Source organism: Castor canadensis, chromosome 6, assembly GCF_047511655.1.
Source record: "Castor canadensis chromosome 6, mCasCan1.hap1v2, whole genome shotgun sequence".
In the NCBI taxonomy this organism is placed as follows: Eukaryota; Metazoa; Chordata; class Mammalia; order Rodentia; family Castoridae; genus Castor; species Castor canadensis.
In genome coordinates this window covers 73,191,731-73,210,662 of record NC_133391.1, presented here as the reverse complement: position 1 = coordinate 73,210,662, position 18,932 = coordinate 73,191,731, and the positions used below count along the sequence as shown (strand labels likewise).

The 18,932-nt window shown below is 36.0% G+C and overlaps 1 protein-coding gene across 5 annotated transcripts in view; it reads left to right on the top strand.

The window, feature by feature from the left end:
- Positions 1 to 18,932, top strand: part of Rbm27 (RNA binding motif protein 27) — a 66,201-nt gene that overhangs the window by 1,234 nt on the left and 46,035 nt on the right. For all 5 annotated transcript variants that reach the window (XM_074076728.1, XM_074076726.1, XM_074076727.1 and 2 more), the window contains exons 2-4: positions 11,807 to 11,925; positions 15,493 to 15,617; positions 18,699 to 18,790. In XM_074076728.1, coding sequence (XP_073932829.1) covers positions 11,807 to 11,925; positions 15,493 to 15,617; positions 18,699 to 18,790 — 336 coding nt within the window. The remainder of the gene's footprint in view (positions 1 to 11,806; positions 11,926 to 15,492; positions 15,618 to 18,698; positions 18,791 to 18,932) is intronic.

Sequence of the window (18,932 nt, the reverse complement as noted above, 5' to 3'; positions counted from 1 at the left end):
TACTTGGGGTGACTGGGATTGTCTCCTATGGAGAAGAAAGGAAAGGCTAGATGTTATGAGAGAGGTATCTTTAACCAATTCTTTGAAAAGAAAGCATGGGAATGAAATGAAAGGGAAAGGATCCTTTCCTGTCCCCTTCCCTCCCCATTTCTACATCTTGCTTATCCTGTTATTGGAAGTTCAAGTTTTCTGCCTGAGCAAAATAGGGTAGAGGAGATGGGCAGGCTTTGATTTATTAGATCACATCGCCTCCGTGGAATGATTGGGTGTTTTACAGGAGTGGGAATAGGGAGTAGTTTGGGAAGTGTGGAGGCATGAAAAAGTTGGGACTGGTGGGAGACAATGTAAGGCTACTTCCCTGTTGATTTATGATTTCCTAGTCTTAACAAACTTTTTAAACTAACTTTTTGTTTTTATTTTGCTTCTTGGGTTCTTGGGATGAGCAAGTATCATCTAGAAAAAGAGTTACCTGTAGTCCATGGATTTTTGAGGCTGAAGTGTGAAGTGGTATTTGCACTCTGAGGATGAGAAGTGTATGAGTAGAGCATAGAAGTAAACGAATGCATACATGTGAAATTTTAGATGAGTAGTGGTTCAGTTAGACTGAAAATGACTTCCAGGCTGACTTGAAAGTTTTGAAGAATATAGGCCCCTTAAATGTGCATCTCACTTTTTCTATAATAAAAAGATAGAGATGATTGTGGTGTGCAGATTAGAAGTAAGATAGTTTTAGTGAAATGGAGCATTGCGGAAAGGGCTGAAAAAGGAAAACATCTGTGTATTTAAAAAATTAGTTATCTTTATGTTATAAAGATTTAAAAAATAATGTGTACACCTGCTATTTCTGTTGCCTTTTTCTTTTTGGTCAGTACTGGAGTTTGAACTCAGGGTTTCGTGCTTGCTAAGCAGGTGCTCTAACTACTTGAATCACATCTCCCAACCTTTTTTTTTTTAAATTTTCTTGTAACTTCTGTTTCTTAGTAGAGATCTATGTAAAGGAGTATATGTATAATTAGACCGGGTAGATATGTCAGCTTAGAAAGTGTGTTTTCACTAGGCTTTTTTGGTTGAACAAGTAAGTGTAGTTATTCTGTAATTTTCTCCAATAAATATATTTAAAAATAAATACTTGAGCTTAGTTTCTTGAGTTATGTGTTCAACTTAAAACATCATTTTTTCCTATAGAATTTTTTTGTTACTTATTTAAGATTTTTTTTTTAAAATCGGGGTACAATAATATAAATATGGAAATGTCCCAACAAACCTCCCGTGTATAACTAGCACATACTAATAAAAACTAAAAAAAAATAAAAATGAAAAAAAAAAGATCAGGGCTGGGGATTAACTTGGTGGTACAGTGCTTCTCCAGTATAGCAAAAATAAGTTAAGTAAATAAAAGTAAAGACTTAAAATCACTTTCCTAGGATTACAAAAAAAGCTTATTTTTAACTCATGTAAGTATTGGTTTTGGAAGGAGATGTTAATAAATAGTAAATGCAAATGCAAATAGAACATTTTTATTCATGGTATGTTGTCATGGGAGATTATTTTTGTTTAGATAGCTTAAAATGTAATAAATCATACGCTAAAGTGGGTTGTGTTTGTAAATTTACTTTTTTCATATTCCATATTCAAGAAAATTTTCATGGTAGATTGACATGTTGCTACAACACAGCATTTCAGAGCAGTTGTTGGGCTTTCAGATAATATAGTTGCAGTGACTAGATTGGAATCAAGCTCTGGTTGAACACTTGCTTCCCTGGTTTACTTTCTTTTTTTTTTGTAATGCTACTGGGGTTTGAACTCAGGGTCACACGCATGCTAGGTAGGTTCTCTGCCATGTACAGCCACTCCAGCCTGTTTTTTTTTTTTTTTGTTTGTTTGTTTTGTTTTTGGTAGTACTGGGGTTTGAACTTTGAACTTAGGGCCTATACCTTGAGCCACTCCGCTAGCCCTTTTTTGCAATGGATTTTTTTGAGATTGGGTCTCATGAACTGTCTGCCCGGGCTGGATTCCAATTGCCATTCTCCTGGTCTCTGCCTCCTGAGTAGCTAGGATTGCTGGTGTGAGCTAAAGGCACCTGGCTTTGTTGGGTATTTTAGAGATAGGGTCTTGAAACTATTTGCCTGGGCTGGCCTGGAACTGCGAAACTCTTGATATCTGCCTCCCAAGTAGCTAGATTATAGGTGTGAGCCATTGGCATCCAGCAGGACCTATATTTTATAGGATATTTATTTATTTATTCATTCATTCATTCATTTATTGGTGGGGCTGGGATTTGAACTCAGCAAGGGTGAACCCTTGCAAAGCTGGCGCCTGGCTCTGGTGTACTTTCTTATTTAGATTAACTTGCACTTCCCGTTTTTAGGCTTTTTTTTTTTTTAAAAACGTGTTACAACTTGTCATTGGTAGAACAAAGGCATGTCACAGGAGGGATTTGTAAACCAAGCCAGTTTGCATGTGATTTTTTTCCTAGTACAGGTGTCATGTACTGTTAGAACTAATCTCTTATCTTCCATTGTTTTTGTAGATATGGAACATATTTATTATTCTCACTAGAGGAAAGACAGAAGGAGGGAGCCTGGAAGAAATAACCTTTTACTTCCCTTACCTAACTGGGGAAAAAACATTGCCACCATTCTTGTTGGCAGTGAAATAAAATGTAGGGAAAACTGTTTTAGTCAAGAAATTTATGCCTCTGTTCTTTAGAGGTATATAGACTAAACTAACAGATCCTGTTTGGGGTTCCCATCTTTATCCACCTCAAAGAATCCTAGATATCCTAGTCAGACTATCTAGGGGTGATACACAAGTTGGAAATGTGGTTTCATTCTATCAGAAATGACTGCTCGTTTTAACTATACAGACCCCTAAAAGTAAGGTGCTAAGTACATCACTGAAATTTCTGTAAGTTTAGAAAAATTTCAGGCAAATATTTTTTAGACCTGCATTTCTATCAAAACTTTAATGAATTTTTTTGTGTGTGTGGTGCAAGGTCTAGCACGTGTAAAGCAAGTGCTTTACCTCTTGCTATATCCCCAGACCTTTATGGGGAATTTAAAAATTATTTATATGTGCTATAAATTATTTATATGTATACTTACACATAAACATTTGCTGCTGCTTGTTTGACTTACTGATATTTTGTCCTTTTTTTGGGTACTGGGGTTTGAACTCAGGGCCTCACACTTGTTAGGCACTCTTAACCACTTGAGCCACTCCACCAGCTTTGTTTTGTGTTGGGTTTTTTTTCTTTTTTCCTTTTGAACTTAGGGCCTACACCTTGAGCCACTCCACCAGCCCTATTTTTGTGATGGTTTTTTTTTTTGCGATAGGTTCTCGTGAACTGTCTGCCCTGGCTGGCTTCCACCTACAACCCATTATCCTGATTTGCACTTCCTGAGTAGCTGGGGTTATAGTGTGAACCACTAGTGCCCAGCTTGTCTTGGTATTTTGTTTCTTATTTGCTTTATTATTATTATTTTTTTTGCAGGTCCAGGGTTTAACTCTGGGCTTTGTGCTTGCAAAGCAGGTGTTCTACCACTTGAGCCACACCTCTAATCCATTTTGCTCTGGTTATTTTGGAGATGGGGTCTTGCAAATTATTTGACCTGCTGTCTTAGAACCTCAATCCTCTTGCTCTCAGCCTGCTACGTAGCTAGAGTTACAGCAGTGAGCCACCGGCATCTAGTGTTTGTTTGCTTTTCTGAGACAGACTCTCTCTTATGTAAACCAGGTTGGCCTCATCAAACTCATGATCCTCCTGCCTCAGCCTCCTCAATGCTGGAATTACAGGTGTGTATCATTGGTCTATATTTTTTTAAAAAGTGATGGATGGGGTTTGTAACCTTCTTGGACAGTAGCATCTATCTGTGTGAATCAGGGCATTTGGTTTTTAATTCCATACTTCTCTGATTTCACTGTAGTTTAATCTTTCTCTCTTAAACAGAGCTAATTATACTTGCCTTTTATCTACCTTACAAGTATAGCATGTTAATGGTATAGACTGTTAAAAGTGCTTTGTATACTTTAGTCATTCTGTACTAAAAGTTTTATGATTTTTTTTGCAGTAGTGGGATTTGAACTCAGGGCCTACACCTTGAGCCACTCTACCAGCACTTTTTTGTGATGAATTTTTTCAAGATACGGTCTCGCAGACTATTTGACTTTGCTGGCTTTGAACCATGATCCTCCTGATCTCTGCCTCCCAAGTAGCTAGGATTACAGGCATGAGCCATCAGTGTCGGGCTATGATTTTTAAAATATGAAAGTACATTAAACACTCTACAAAAGTATTTTGCTTATTAATGTTAAGTGCCACAACCATTTTAAAAAATGTTCATCAGTCCTTGGGAGGTGAAGATTGGGAGGATCAAGGTTTGAGGCCACCTCCAGGCAAAAAGTTAGCAAGACCTCCATCTCAACCAACAGGTTGTGTATGGTGGTGTGTGTGTCTCTAAATCCCATCTACTAGGAGGGATAGGTAGGAAATCGAAGTCTGAGGCTGGCTCCAGGCAAAAAGGTGAGGCCCTATCCAAAAAATAAGGCAAAAATGGGCTTGGAGTATGGCTCAGAGGTAGATACCTTCCTAGCATGCTCAAGGCCCCGAATTCAAACCCCATACCACCAAAAGTAAAAAGGATAGTTCATCAGTCTTCTGCAGAATACAGCTAGACTGTCAATGCAGGTCCCATAAATAGGAACAGGAATTACTAGTGATAGTCATAGATTTGATGTGCAGTTTCTGTGTGTTCTGGCCATATCTGAGTCTTCTTAAATGCACCAGGAGATTGAATATGTTGTCATCTTGGAGTGTGATGGAAAAGGCAGCAAAAAGGTTGACAGACTAAGATTATTGTATTGGTTCAGTGGTCATGGCAGGAATACTTTGGTTGAACTCTAGAGTTTACACACTGCTGTAGGTGGACAATCCTTATCAAGTTAAACTCTGGGTAGTAATCCCTATAGTTGCCCAAATGGGAGGAAAAATCATCAACTAGAAGTCATTAAACCTGACCGCCTGATAAATAAACTACTAAGGATTAAATGAGTATTTTAGAGTTATATTTTTAAGATTGAAGCATTGATAATTTTCTAACATATAATAGTGGCTTCAAAGAATTACTGTGCCTGTATAGTGCCATGGGGCTTGTTTAAGGAGACTCTTCATTGCTTCGTAGAACAGGACCTATTTTGGCCAGAAGACTTGTTGGCAAGTTTTAGTCTACTAAGTTAAGAACATATTTGTTCTTAAGTCCTTGGTCTGCTTCCTAAATACGTCTGACTTCATTCTTCCTGGCCCAATAGTTACAGGCTAAAAGCCAGAAGTTGCTTTTATAGCCCTATGTTTCCTATCACTGTCTTTTCTCATCTCACAATGGCATTACTTGTTATTAATCTGTTTGTACCACTTGTTGTCTTGTACTGTAATTACATATTTTCATATCTGTCTCTTGGCCATATGACTGAAAGGTAAGGTCTGCCCTGCTCAAAGTAATTCCATCACCAAACCAGATGCTTGGCACTTAATTAACAGTGAGTGTTTACTCATATGAATTTCTTCATATGTGTGTTTCGATTGGTTGACACTTTAAAAAGTCAGATTGGCCGGATAAGTAAGTCACTGATAGAGTGCTTACCTAGTGGGCACAAGGGCCCTGGGTTTGATCCCCAATACTATAAGACTTTTTACTAGTCTAATTTGGGGTGTATACTTAACTGGTGGTTACTGCACTAGGAGCTATAGTTCAAATATCAAAATGGTGGTTGCAACTGACATATTTTCACCCCAAAACAAATCTGTGGGTATTTCTTCCATATTATATTCTTTCATGAAAGCCCTGCATTAATTAAGAGTAAGGTGAAAGTGCTATGATTTGAATGTTGGGTGTCTCTGCAAATTCATATGTTGGAACTTAATCCCCAGTGTGAGAGTATGAAAAGGTGGAGCCTTTATTATTGTATTATAAAAAAGAGAGAAAATTTTCTGGATATTTATTTTTGATTTCTGGATATGAACTTTTATGTAGCTATAAGCAGATTTAATGTGAAATTTTCAATATTGATTTCTCCAATAGACATTGCATCAAAAGCATTTTTAATATTTTTATTGCTTTTATAGCCATCACTTTGGATTCCTGTTAGAAGTAATACTGTTTTTATATAATGAACACTTTTTTTTTTTTTAGTGTCTCTATTTTCTTTATTTACCTTTGTTTGCTTAGTCTGGTTTCCCAGAAGAGTAACTAGTGGTCAAAGAATATGGACTTCTTTTTTCCTTTATTGGTGCTAGCGATCAGCTCAGGGCCTTATGCATGAAAGTGAATATGATTTTTTTTTTTGGTGGGACTGGGATTTGAACTCAGGGCTTCATACTTACAAAGCAGGTGCTCTACTGCTTGAGCCACATCTCCAGTCCATTTTGCTCTGGTTATTTTGGAGTAGGGGTCTTGAGAACTGTTCACTCGAGCTGGCCTTCAACTGTGATCCTCCAGATCTTAACATTCCAAGTAGCTAGGATTATAGGTGTGAGCCACTGACCCCCAGCTGAATATGATCATTTTTATGGCTGTTGACACACGTTAAGGTGAGGAGATATATAAATGTCATATATATCACATAAAAATACATATATTATATATTTTATATATATAATATAAAATACATATAAATGTATGTATTTATGTATATATGCATATGAGTGTGTGTGTGTGTGTGTGTGTGTGTGTATATACACATATACATTTATAATTTGTGTGTGTGTGTGTGATACTGGGGTTTGAACTCAGGGCCTCATACTTCCTAGGCAGGCGCTCTACCACGTGAGCCACTCAGCCAGCTCAATAGGAGATATTTTTGCACATTTATTAGTTGTCTTATCTGTGAAACAAAGATCATACTAAGAACTTAAAAGTTCTGCCATATTCAGAAAGACATAAATTTTTCTTAAAGCAGAAAAAAATGTAAGTAGTCTTGGCTATTTTCCTAAAACTAATACATGGAATGGCTTTTTAGTAGTGTTTCTTGGCTTGGGGTCAAAGGTGTGACCTCTACTCTTTGGTCCTAGAATTGAGTGTATGTCTGAAATCTATAAAGTTGATCTGCCAGCTCAGCAGATGTATAATAAGAAACCTGCAATGAAGAACTAATTCAAAAGAGAAAAATTTCAATTAGTTTTTGCGGGTAAGACAGAATTTTAGGACTATTTCTGTTAGCTTTTCCTAATAAAAATTCTTGGTAATTGATTTTATTTTTGAAATAACTTACAATTAAAACATCTTCTTACAATGTTATTGTGCAGGATGTGAATTTTAAGGAGTGCTCATGTTTGTAACTTATACTAAATTTTAGGAAATTTCTTTTTTTGATTCTTCGTTTCACCTAAAAGGTAACTATTAGTTATATATATTACATATATATATTAGTTTGCCATTAGAAAGATACATGTACTCTGAAATAGATTTTACTTGTGAGGAATTGTAGCTGAGTTTTCCTTCCAAAGGTGTGCTCTCTGCCTGATCTTGATTGGTTCTTCTAATTTGTCTTGGCAAATTTACCATAGTTGACGCTAGAGTAATAATTAAAGATGTGTATTATTAACTTTTCTAACTCTTCATGACAGCAGTCCCTTTTGTCTGGAAATATGTATATATGTTTAACGTATCCGTGGATCCAAACATTTTTAATTTCTTTCATTCCAAATATGCTTGACCCTATAGTCAAGCAGAATCCATAAGCTTTGGTTCCAAATAAGTAGCTATCAGATTGTTTTTGGTTTTTTGGCGGCACTGGGGCTTGAACTCAGGACCTCTTGCTTGCTAGGTTTTGCTATGCAGGTACTCTATCACTTGAGCCACTCCATCAGATAGGGTCTGCGTACTATTTGCCTCAGGCTAACTTCAAACCATGATCCCTGCCTTCTGAGAAGCTACAGGTGTGACTCATTGGTGCCTGGCTATCTAAAATGTTTTAAGTTCTCTTCTTGGATACTTTCTCTGGGTACAAAAGGAAGTAAATGATGATTTGGGGAGCATGGAGGTGGTCTTGTAATGTAGCAAGAGTCTTAGTCATACACAGTTTTTTGTGACACACTTCTGGAAATCTTGTTGGGCTACTATTAGCATTAGTGCCATAGCTACAGTATTATAATTAACAGTTTTTGAAGATTGTATAGTAGGAGGTGTTTTGAAGGAATAAGTGATAATAATTCAAACAGTTTAGAAAATTGCAGCACAAAATTCCCAAATGTATTTAGGTTTCTCCATTCAATTAAAATGACTTACTATTTCAGATGATGATTTTCTTTATAGTACACTTTTATTAGTATATATTGGGACCTTTTAAATTTAAATGTTCTTATTTCTTTGGCTGTAAACATGCTTTTGTATTCAGTACAGAATTGTATCTGTTATTAATAACCATTTGCTCATTCATACTAAACAAATATTTAGGACTGGTGGTGTGGCTCAAGCGGCAGACCACCTGCTTTGTAAGTTCAGAGCCCTAATCCCACCAAAACAAACCAAAAAAAGCTCCAAATATATAGAGTCTGCCTGTGATCACTCTTCCTGGAGTCTAGTCTTTTTCTGTTCTTTTACTTTCCCTTAATTATTCAGCTTGATTTTAACACCATCACATCAAAATGTATTTCCTCAGAAGCAGCTTAACTTGCATTTATGTTTTTGGGTCTGAATACTAAATTGTACAAAAGATACTTGAGTTTGTTAAACCCTCTCCAGTTATCCAATAATTTGAATATTTTGCCTGTCTCGTATTAGAAATCTCATGTCCTTACCCATCATTATGCCTGTCAGGTCATGAGACTTCTTGAAGGTTCTGAAAATGTCAGAGAAATAAATTGTCATTTTCTGCCTTCCTTCCTCATTTTTCTATGTCAAAATATCCTTATCCAGGATCTGAGTGTTATAAGTAAAGGCAGAAATGTTTTTTTCCCTCTCTCCATTTCATATGAATGTGGATTAGAACTACATTGAGCAGTTATCGTATTATTCTTAGGTGAAATTAAGTTTACAAGCATTTTTTCTTTTGCAGTACTGGGGTTTGAACATAGGGCCTCATGCTTGCTAGGCAGGTGCTCTGCCACTTGAGCCACTATACCAGCTCCCCCAAAGCATATTTTTCAAGGTGTTTATAGAATAGCAGATGATGGCATATATAGTATTTTTTGAATATGGAACTACATAGAGCTACCTTTTTTGGTTTTGTTTTTAATTAATTAAAAGTTTAAAAGAAAAATCCTATATATTTAAGGTATACCTTTATGATGTTTTGGTACACAAACACACATATTGTGAAATGGTTACCACAGTCAAGGTAATTAATATACTCATCTCCTCATGATTACCTTTTGTGTGTGTGTGTGTGTGTGTGTGTGTGTGTGTGTGTGTGTGTGTGTTAAACCCACAATATGTATATATCCATTTTAGAATTTAGCAATTAGACTGATCTGTTCGTAATTCTCTAAAATGTAACATTTTTTTTTCTTTTATTCATATGTGCATACAATGTTTGGGTCATTTCTCCCCCCTTCCCCCCCCCTGCCCCCTTAAAATGTAACATTTTTTAATTAAGAAAAATACTTTCTTTTAAGTTGTATGTTTTTAATAACATGTAACTCATCTTTGACCTTTGCCCATAATTATTAAAATCAGCTCTGTATTTTGTAAAATTTATATAAATGAAGTTTTATCTCTTTCTTAGAATTAGGTGCGTAGATTTTTAGAGAACCAGACTTTCCCATGACAGTATTGGCAGTGAAAGAAAATTCAGCTGTTTTATTAAGTGTGAGTTAAGTTAAAAAATAGGAGGTAAAAGGTGCTAGTGCTTGGGTTTTCTGTTGTTTACAAATCTCAAAGTTGTTGGAAATGTCATTGAGATATATATGCACATATATAAATATGTATACACACAATTTTTTTTTTTTTTGAGGTACTGAGGTTTGAACTTAGGGCTTCACACTTGCACAAGAAGCACTCTACTGCTTGAGCCATACCTGTAATCCATTTTGCTTTGATTATTTTGGAGATGGGGTCTTGGGACCTATTTGTCTGGGCTGGCCTTTCACCATGAGCCACTGGTGACAGCTATCATTGGTATTTTTGAGCTGAAAATCTTAAGTTTTTGATTGACAGTTGAGGTCTAGATTACAGAATAAGATTAGATTGAATAGTGTTTTATAGGAAGTTAAATAGTGTTTTATGGCAAGTTATAGAAAGGAAGTTGTTTGATAATTGGTTTTATTTATAGTCATCTTGAATTTTTTTCATTTTACCTTTATAGTAACCCTATGAAGCCATAAGGTATACGTATTATTTAAATATGCATTCATTGGGAAATCTATAGTGTTTTTTAAAAATGCATACATGTACATATAGTAAGCCTGCCATATTCTGGATTTATTACATGTGATTTTGACCAAGTATAGTCAATAAATAAATAATAAATCAAAAGCTTCAAAACCAAAAATTTTTAAGTTATTGTTCGTGTATTATGCAGCTCAATTGATTCAGAAAAGCTTAGTCAGTCTTGAGTTATTCTCAGCTGTGTTTATTTTATTTATTTTTTGGGGGGGGTTGGCAGTACTGGGGTTTGAACTCAGGGTCTCACGTTTGCTAGGTAGGTACTCCTTGAGCCACTCCTCCATTCTGTCAGCTGTGTTTAAATCATTGTCATTGTGTAATCTGCATAGTGTTTCCCTGTCCTTAATTTTGTGAAAATACAGTATGCCTCCCAAAATCCCATGGTGTCCAAAAATAAGGTAAATATGGATGTACTTAATTGAAGTAATAAAGTGAAAATACGAGATTTGTTGAAAGACGGCATGTCTTTAGCAGAAGTTGAATGTTTTTATGGGAAAAATGAATCAAGCATCTGCAGTACAGTACTGAGCTCTGTGAATCCTGAGAATTTAAAGTTTTTCCTTAGTAGTGGTCTCCTTGGAATCATATATCCATGAATACTAAGGGTATACTGTATAAATACATATTTTTACAACATGAAAACATTGTTTCATTTGACACAGATAAAACAGTAAGTCTGAGAGATTGGTATATATCATGAGGTGGCAAGCCAGGATTGTGTGCTGTTCTGGCATAGGGAATGGTTTTGAGTGTCAGTCAAGTTCCTACTGAATGGAAAAAATATGAAGCAGATAACGGTTATGTCTGCTACCTTTCTATTGCTTCTCTTCTGTTTCTAGCCCCTAGATCATTTCTTTGCTTACAGCTGTATTTAAGGTGTCATCTTCCTTATGTCTTCACTTTTTAAGAAAGATCTTTAGGATACTCAGTTGAGACAATTAGCAGTGGTGTCACTGGCCGTTTTTGGATGTTGGACCCTGGAGTTATAAGGAAAAGTGTCTTGAGGAGAGGAGAAATCTGTTCCTTCACTTCCCCTTTTTCCTCACTGGCCACATGGAACAGATAGTTCTGGAGGGTGTTACTGACAGTACTTCTTTAGGCCAGGAGCCAAATGGCAACTTTGGAGTCGGGTGCCAACCCTTCCCTGTTGCCATTGAGAGAACCAATAAGGGTGAACCTTGTCCAAGATTCTTGGTACAATTAGAATCTTGGAAATAGGAGACAAACTAGTTATTTTGTAGGAATAAGGAGAAAGGAAAGTCTCACTTTCAGTATGTATAGACTGTCGTAATAGTTGCCTGTGTTTGCGGTCACATCATAAAATATAACTTTGGTTTTTGGGTTTCCAAGATAGGGGTGACTTGATTAATAGCAACACTGTTTGAAAACAACATTTTGAATTTTTTGTTTTCTGTTTGTCTAACTAGATGTGATGCTGACCCCTCAGCCTTAGCCAACTATGTTGTAGCACTGGTCAAGAAGGACAAACCTGAGAAAGAATTGAAGGCCTTTTGTGCCGATCAACTTGATGTCTTTTTACAAAAAGGTAATTATTGTGGACCCTCAACCAAGCATTTAGGTAAAGATTTTAAATTCAAAACTTCAAGAGAAGAGTGGGACATGGTGGTACACACCTCTAATCCCAGCACTTGGGAGATTGAGGCAGGAGGACAGCGAGTTACATGCCAGCCTGGGCTACAGGGCAACACCCTTTCTCAAACAAAACAAAACGACAGAAAACTTACTGAAAGTATACACTTTATTGGAAAGAAAGTATTCAGGGTCCTTCACATACTTGAATATACCCATTCATATTTAATTACCTGTCATGTGTTTTGGCAGAACAGGTTTTTTTGCTTCTTTTCTTTATTGAGACATGGCAGCTCTAGTGCTTTTTAGGTTATTGAGTCCTTTGCAACTTTTGGCAGAGTCTAGTTGATGATTGAAGAGTAGCTGTTTAAAGGTACTGAAGCTGCTTATTGTTGCTGTTAGGACATTGAACCCACCATTTTTTTCTTTCTTGGCTGGAGTTTCTTGATATCCAGGAAGAGATGGACATGATCCTCTTCTCTTTGAACCTTTAGCTTCCTGTCTTCTTACCAGAGTCCTTTCCATGTTATACAGAGCTTCTGTGTGGTTTCTCTGCTGCCTCTGACAGTCTTCTGCCTCCCCCACACACTTGTTCCACTGTAGTCACATTGATTGCCATCCTGTCTTTCTGAATTGAGCAAGCAAGTCCCCAGCTCAGAGTCTTTGCTCTTGTTTTACCTTTGACCGAAAGATGAATTCCTCCCTTTACTTATTTCTGGACTCTGCAAGTGTCATCTCTGAGCAGTTTTCCCCAGGTGTCCTTTATATAATATAGAATGGCCCATGCTCCAAGTCACTTTCTTCTTCCAACACTTTTATTTTTTTCATGTTACCTGTTAATCCCTGTCATGTATTTATTTGCCTGTTTATCTTTCCCTTCCCCCAATTTGTCTTTCCTTTTGTTGAAAATACAGATTTCGAACCTATAGTGCTTGGCATACAGATGTTTGGTGAGTATTATTGAGCAGATGAATAGGAACATGAATAATGTTTATCAGTTGATCTAGCTATTGGTAATGAGAAAATATTCTTTAACTCTCCTGAGGAAGAAAAAATAGTAAATGTGACTTCTCACTCTTAAGACAAAAGATAACACATTTTAAGGTTTTGGTTTTTTTTATAAGAAACGAAACAAAAAATACATAAAGAATTCCACTTCAGTACAGATGAGTGTTTTCTTTTCTAAATGTATTAATTTACATTAAAGATGAGTCATGTGAAATGTAAAGCCATGATAAAAGGAAAAGCAAAACCTAGTAAAGATATTTTCTGCTAAGAGCCAAATACATGTTTAGATATCTAAAGAACTCCTAGTTAGAAAAAGCTACAGAGGTTTTTTGGTAACTTTTTATTATGAAAGAAGTACTCATTTGGAAGAACTGTAAAATGCATTTTAAAAAGAGGAGTAAAATAAACATCCGTAAGTTTACTACCAGAGATAAAAATTACTGTTATCTGTACATGGTTTTTTTAGAGTAATGCTGTCCAGCAGAACTTTGTGTATGGTGGATGTGGTTCATGTCTGCGTTTTCCAATTTAGTAGCCATTATCCACTTCTGGCTATTGAGCACTTGAAATGCAGCTCATATGGCTGGGAAACTGGTTTTTAAATTTAATTTTGATTAGTTTAAACTCAAATTTAAACAGCTGCATTTGACTAACATACATGCTGTAGACTGGTACAGCTCTAGACTTGTGTCTGTGGATTATATATTAAGGTAGTATTAGGTGAATGTGTATTCTTTTGTAGTATGCTTTTATTTTGCAGTGCTAGGAATTTAACCCAGGGTATATACCACTGAACTACATCCCCAGATTTAATAGGCTTTTAAAGTTTTTTAATAGTATATCTTGAATATTGTTTAATGCTAGATATTTATCTTTGCTTTTTTTATTGGACTATATATCTTTCAAATTATGAAAGTAATACATGTTATAAAAATGCAGAAGGGTATGAAGAAAGACTTTCAGTTATTAAGGGTTTTAAAGGGTCTAATTAATTTATTAACTCAAGATTACATGTAACAGTTAACAAGAACTCAGTTTTATAATCATGGAAAAAATGCTTGCTGCATGAATTAATAGCGTAAAGAAGTTTATGAGAAGGTGCTTTTCTGAAGAAAAAGTAAAGGGCATTTTGGAAATAGCTATTATGTAAAATGCAGCCCTTACTAAGCTTTTAGTATGTTCTTTTTTGCCTTCTCTCACAGCCATGTTAGGGCTTGAACTCCAGAACCTCATGGGTACTGGGCAAGTGCTGTACCCCTCCCTGAAGTCAGGGCCTTGCGAGGCAAGCACTCCACCACTTGAGCCATGCTTCCCAGCCCTTTTGCTTTTACTTTTCAGATAGTGTCTCATGCTTTTACCTGGGCCAGTCTCAGTCTTCCTGCCTCTACCTTAGAGTAGTTGAGTTTACAGGCATGTACCACTACACCTGCCTTATTCTGAGCTAGGGAATCACTAACTTCTGCCCAGGTTGGCCTTAAACTGAATTCCTTTTTATCTTTTGTCTCCCAAGTAACCGGAATTACAGATGGTTGCCACCACTTCTGGCCCTACATCTGACCTTACTATCTTCTTTTACTGTTCCTTAGGGCAGGATCAATGACAGTGACTTAAATTGAATTTTAATAAGATAATATAAATATTTTGACATTTATACTTTCAGTAAATTTGTCTGGTTCTCTCATTGCATTATTCTGAAAAAGTTATAAAATAGAGCAGCCTTTCACTAAAACACATGTCAATACTGATTTTTTTCAACTGATTTAAAAATATTTTATGATAACTGTTTTTTTTTTTTCCTGAGGCACTGGGGTTTGAACCCAGGACCTTACACTTGCTAGGCAAGTGCTCTACCATTTGAGCCACTCTGCCAGCAAGGATAAAGCTTTTTTGGGGGGGAAGGAGTTTGAACTCAGGTCCTCATACTTGCTAGGAAAGTGTGCTACTATTTGAGCACAAAAAATATTTTAATTAAATTTTTGAGTAGGCAATGCATTTAATCTAACAGTGTAAAGATGTGCCATAAGAACACTCTTACCTATTGTGTATGTGCCCCTTTCCCACCTATAATACAGTTTTATCAGTTTTTGTGTCCTTTGTTTCTTTATGTAGATAAACACATAAAAATGTTATCTTACATGTTTGAGATCTACTGTTATCAGTACTCATATTTTTATAGATATCTTAAATTTTCTTGTATGATTGTCCCATACTTTATTTTACTTATTAAACAGTTATTTTACTTATTTATGGAAATTTGGATTGTTTGTAATCTTTTCCGCTTACATATTCAACAAATAATCTTACACATATCTCACTTGTACATGTACAATTATGTCTGAAGGATTTAAAAGAAAAAAAAAAATAAACCAGAAGTGGGATTCTCTCCCTTAAGGTAAGTCCTGTTTTTAGTCTCACCAGCAGTGTACAAGATCTCCTGTTTCCCTAAAGCATTGCTAATAGTATTTAAATAGGGTTTTTATTTGTATAATACTTAAATATTATTTCTTCTCCTTAGAAACTTCAGGTTTTGTGGACAAACTGTTTGAGAGTCTCTATACTAAGAACTACCTTCCACCTTTGGAACCAGTTAAGCCTGAGCCAAAACCGCTAGTCCAAGAAAAAGAAGAAATTAAAGAAGAGGTAATGTAAATTTTTTCTTTTGTTTCAGGGAGCTTCTTAAGTCCTGTCACTAGTATTTATTTGTTTATTGATTTGCTTATTTATTTATTTATTTATTTATGGAGGTACTTGGGGTTTGAACTCTAGGCCTCACACTTGCTAGGCAGGTGCCACTACCATTTGAGTCATTACACCAACCCTCTATCACTGGTATTTTTAATTGGAAGTTGAGCTTTTTAGAAGTAATTTTCTATTGATTGGGTCTGGAGCATGGTGCAGATTCTTCAACAAGGTTTCTTAGCTCTTGGTCTTGAAGTTGGAACGTTTTCAGATAGCTTGTTTAGAGATCCAAGAAATACTTCAAGTGATACTGAGGAATTCAAGAAATCTTACTCAGTGACTTCTAGAAAAAGAAAACTTGGCTAAATACAGAGGCATGACTGAAAGTAAAGTAAAACCATTAGCTCTTTTTTTGGTAATACTGGGGTTTAAACTCAGGGCCTCATGCTTGCTAGGCAGGTACTCTTCTACTTGAGGCAACCCACCAGCCCAACTCTTTTTATTTTTTTATTGTATTAATTTTTTTTTTTGTTGTTGTTTGCAGTACTGGAGTTTGAACTCAGGACCTCATGCATGCTAGACAGGCACTCTACCACTTGAGCTGTTCTGCCAGCCCTGTCTTGTGTTGGATATTTTTGAGATAGGGTCTCTCAAACTATTTGCCTGGGCTGGTTTCAAACTACAATCTCCTTGATCTCTGCATTCCAAGTAGCTAGAATTACAGGCGTGATCTACCGGCACCTGGCTGCCCAGCTCTTTTTAAATGTATAGTTTTTTTTAAAGCTTGTTGACTGAGCTGGAGTCATGCATGACTCAAGCATGATGTGTGTTCAACTCCAGTACTGCAGAAAACCCAACCACCAACAACTAATTGACTTAATTATAGTATCATTGTCAACATTGGAAAGAAAAAAATGGTTTTACAATGTTGAAATACAGAAAACATGATTATAGATGTCAACCTAATTATTTGAACCAAGATGGAAATTTTAGTGTTCATTTGTAATTCCTTTTATATATAAATAATGTGGGACGTGAAATGATGTGGATTCTGTAATCAGACTCCGTGAGTTAAAATAGCAGCTCTACAAGTTACTTAACTTCACTGTCTCACTTTCATATCAGGAGGATGAGAATGATAAGTAGTACTTATTGAGGATTAAGAGAGATTTTATGTATATATGTACAAATGGCTCCTCGTTCAGTGCGTGGTGCATAAATGTCAGCTGTTTCATAAAAAAATTTCCCCAGAGTTTGTGTCTATTAGTTTTATTAATAAAATGACTGTTTAAAAACCTTATGTCATATGGAAATGTCACAATGAACTCCCCCTACACAACTAATAAATGTTTAAAGTACTTATATGGAAATAGTTTAAAGTTTATATCAAAATTACATGAATACTATCCAGAACACCCATAAGACAGTCTCCCTTTAAGAATCTCAATCACTTGTTTTGTGAAGTTTTTTGCTAGCCGTGTTTACCTGATGGGATCCCAATGTAGTGATGTACCTTCTGTGTTTCTTTTAAATTGTTAGAGGTTGATTTTTAAATACGAGCTCATGATTGTATAGTATTTTCTGGTGTTATATGGTTGCCATATGTTATTGCCGTTTTATGTTGCCTGAATTTTGTTAAATTTTTACCTCCTGAGCCATTCATTTGGATGTCCATTACAGAATTGTTTAGTTTTTGCAAACTTTATTTGTGGTACTAGGGATCAAAACTAGGGCCTTGGTGCATGCTCAACCAAACTTTTTTTTGGGAAGTTCTCGGATTTGAACCCAGGGCCTTAAGCTAGCTAGGCAGGTGCTCTACCTCTTGAGCCCATACTTCCAGCTCCATTTTTTTTTTTTCTTTTTTTGAGACATGGTCTTGTTTTGTACAAAGCCCAGGCTAGCCATGAACTCGTAATCATCCTGTTTCAGATTCTCCAGCTCTGGTATTACAGGTGTGCATCATCACACTCTGCTCAAATTTGATATATATATTTTTTTTCAGTGGTGACTTTATTTCATCTTTCTCCAGTAAAGACTGTGTATCTGGTTTGAAATAACTTGTTTAAAGATAATACAGTCACTGGGTCTCTTTTTATTTCTGGTCATTCTTAACTATTAGGCCTTAAAAGAAGCCTTAACATTTTCATTAGTTCCAATGCCATTTTTCTGTGATTTACACAAAATGTTTAGTTTTATGGTATTCATTACATTAAATCATTTGTTCTTGAAACCTTTTCTATGAAATATATCTAAAAGTACTCCTTATATGTGAATATACTTTGAAATTAGGAAGCTATAAACCATTTTACTACATGATAGTACATTTGTATAGTTTCATCTTAAAGAATGAATTGTCATTTTCTTCCTACACGCTGCCATTCCTTACTTCAAATTAACATTTAAAAGTTAATATACTGCCTTTTTTTGAGACAGAGTCTCAAAACATAACCCAGGTTGGCCTTGAACTCATGGTCCTCCTGCCTCGGCCTCCTGAATGTTGGGATTGCAAGTGTGTACTACCATACCCTGCTAATATGCTGCTTGTTGAAGTTCAGCTTTTTTGGGGGGAAGGGCAGTATTTGGGTTTCAACTCTGGGCCTTTTGCTTGCCTAGTGCATACTCTACCTCTTGGACCATGTCCCTAGCCCTTTTTGCTATACTTTATTTTTTAGGTAGGATCTCTTGCTTTTGAATAGGCTGGAACCCAGCTGTTATCCTCCCAATCTTTGCATCCGAAATAGCTGAGATTATAGTTATGTACCACCATGCTCTGCTTTTTATTTGAAACAGGGTCTCTACCATTTTTGTCCTGGCTGGCCAGCCAACAACAGTGTTCCTGGTTCTCTCTCCCAAATAGTTGGGATTACAGATGTGAGTCATTGTACCTGGCTCCTTTTTTAAAAACTTTTCCTGTTGTCTGATTCTTTTGGATATGTCTTAACTTCAGTATTTCAGTGTATTTGTGCCCTCTCTTTGCTAAAAAGATTATCAGGTGACCGTGTTTTGTAATTTATAGAAGAACTATTTTTATTTTTAATACAGGTATTTCAGGAGCCAGCAGAAGAAGAACGAGATGGTAGAAAAAAGAAATACCCTAGTCCCCAGAAGACTCGTTCAGAATCTAGTGAACGGAGGTTTGTGTTTATTTTTAATTGGGGAGATAGGGATAACTCATTTTCTATTTGACTTTGCAAGGCATTAAAGGGAATTTTAATATATATACTGATTCTTCTTGCTCTAAATCCATTAAGGATTAAGACTGTTAACCTTCTTTCT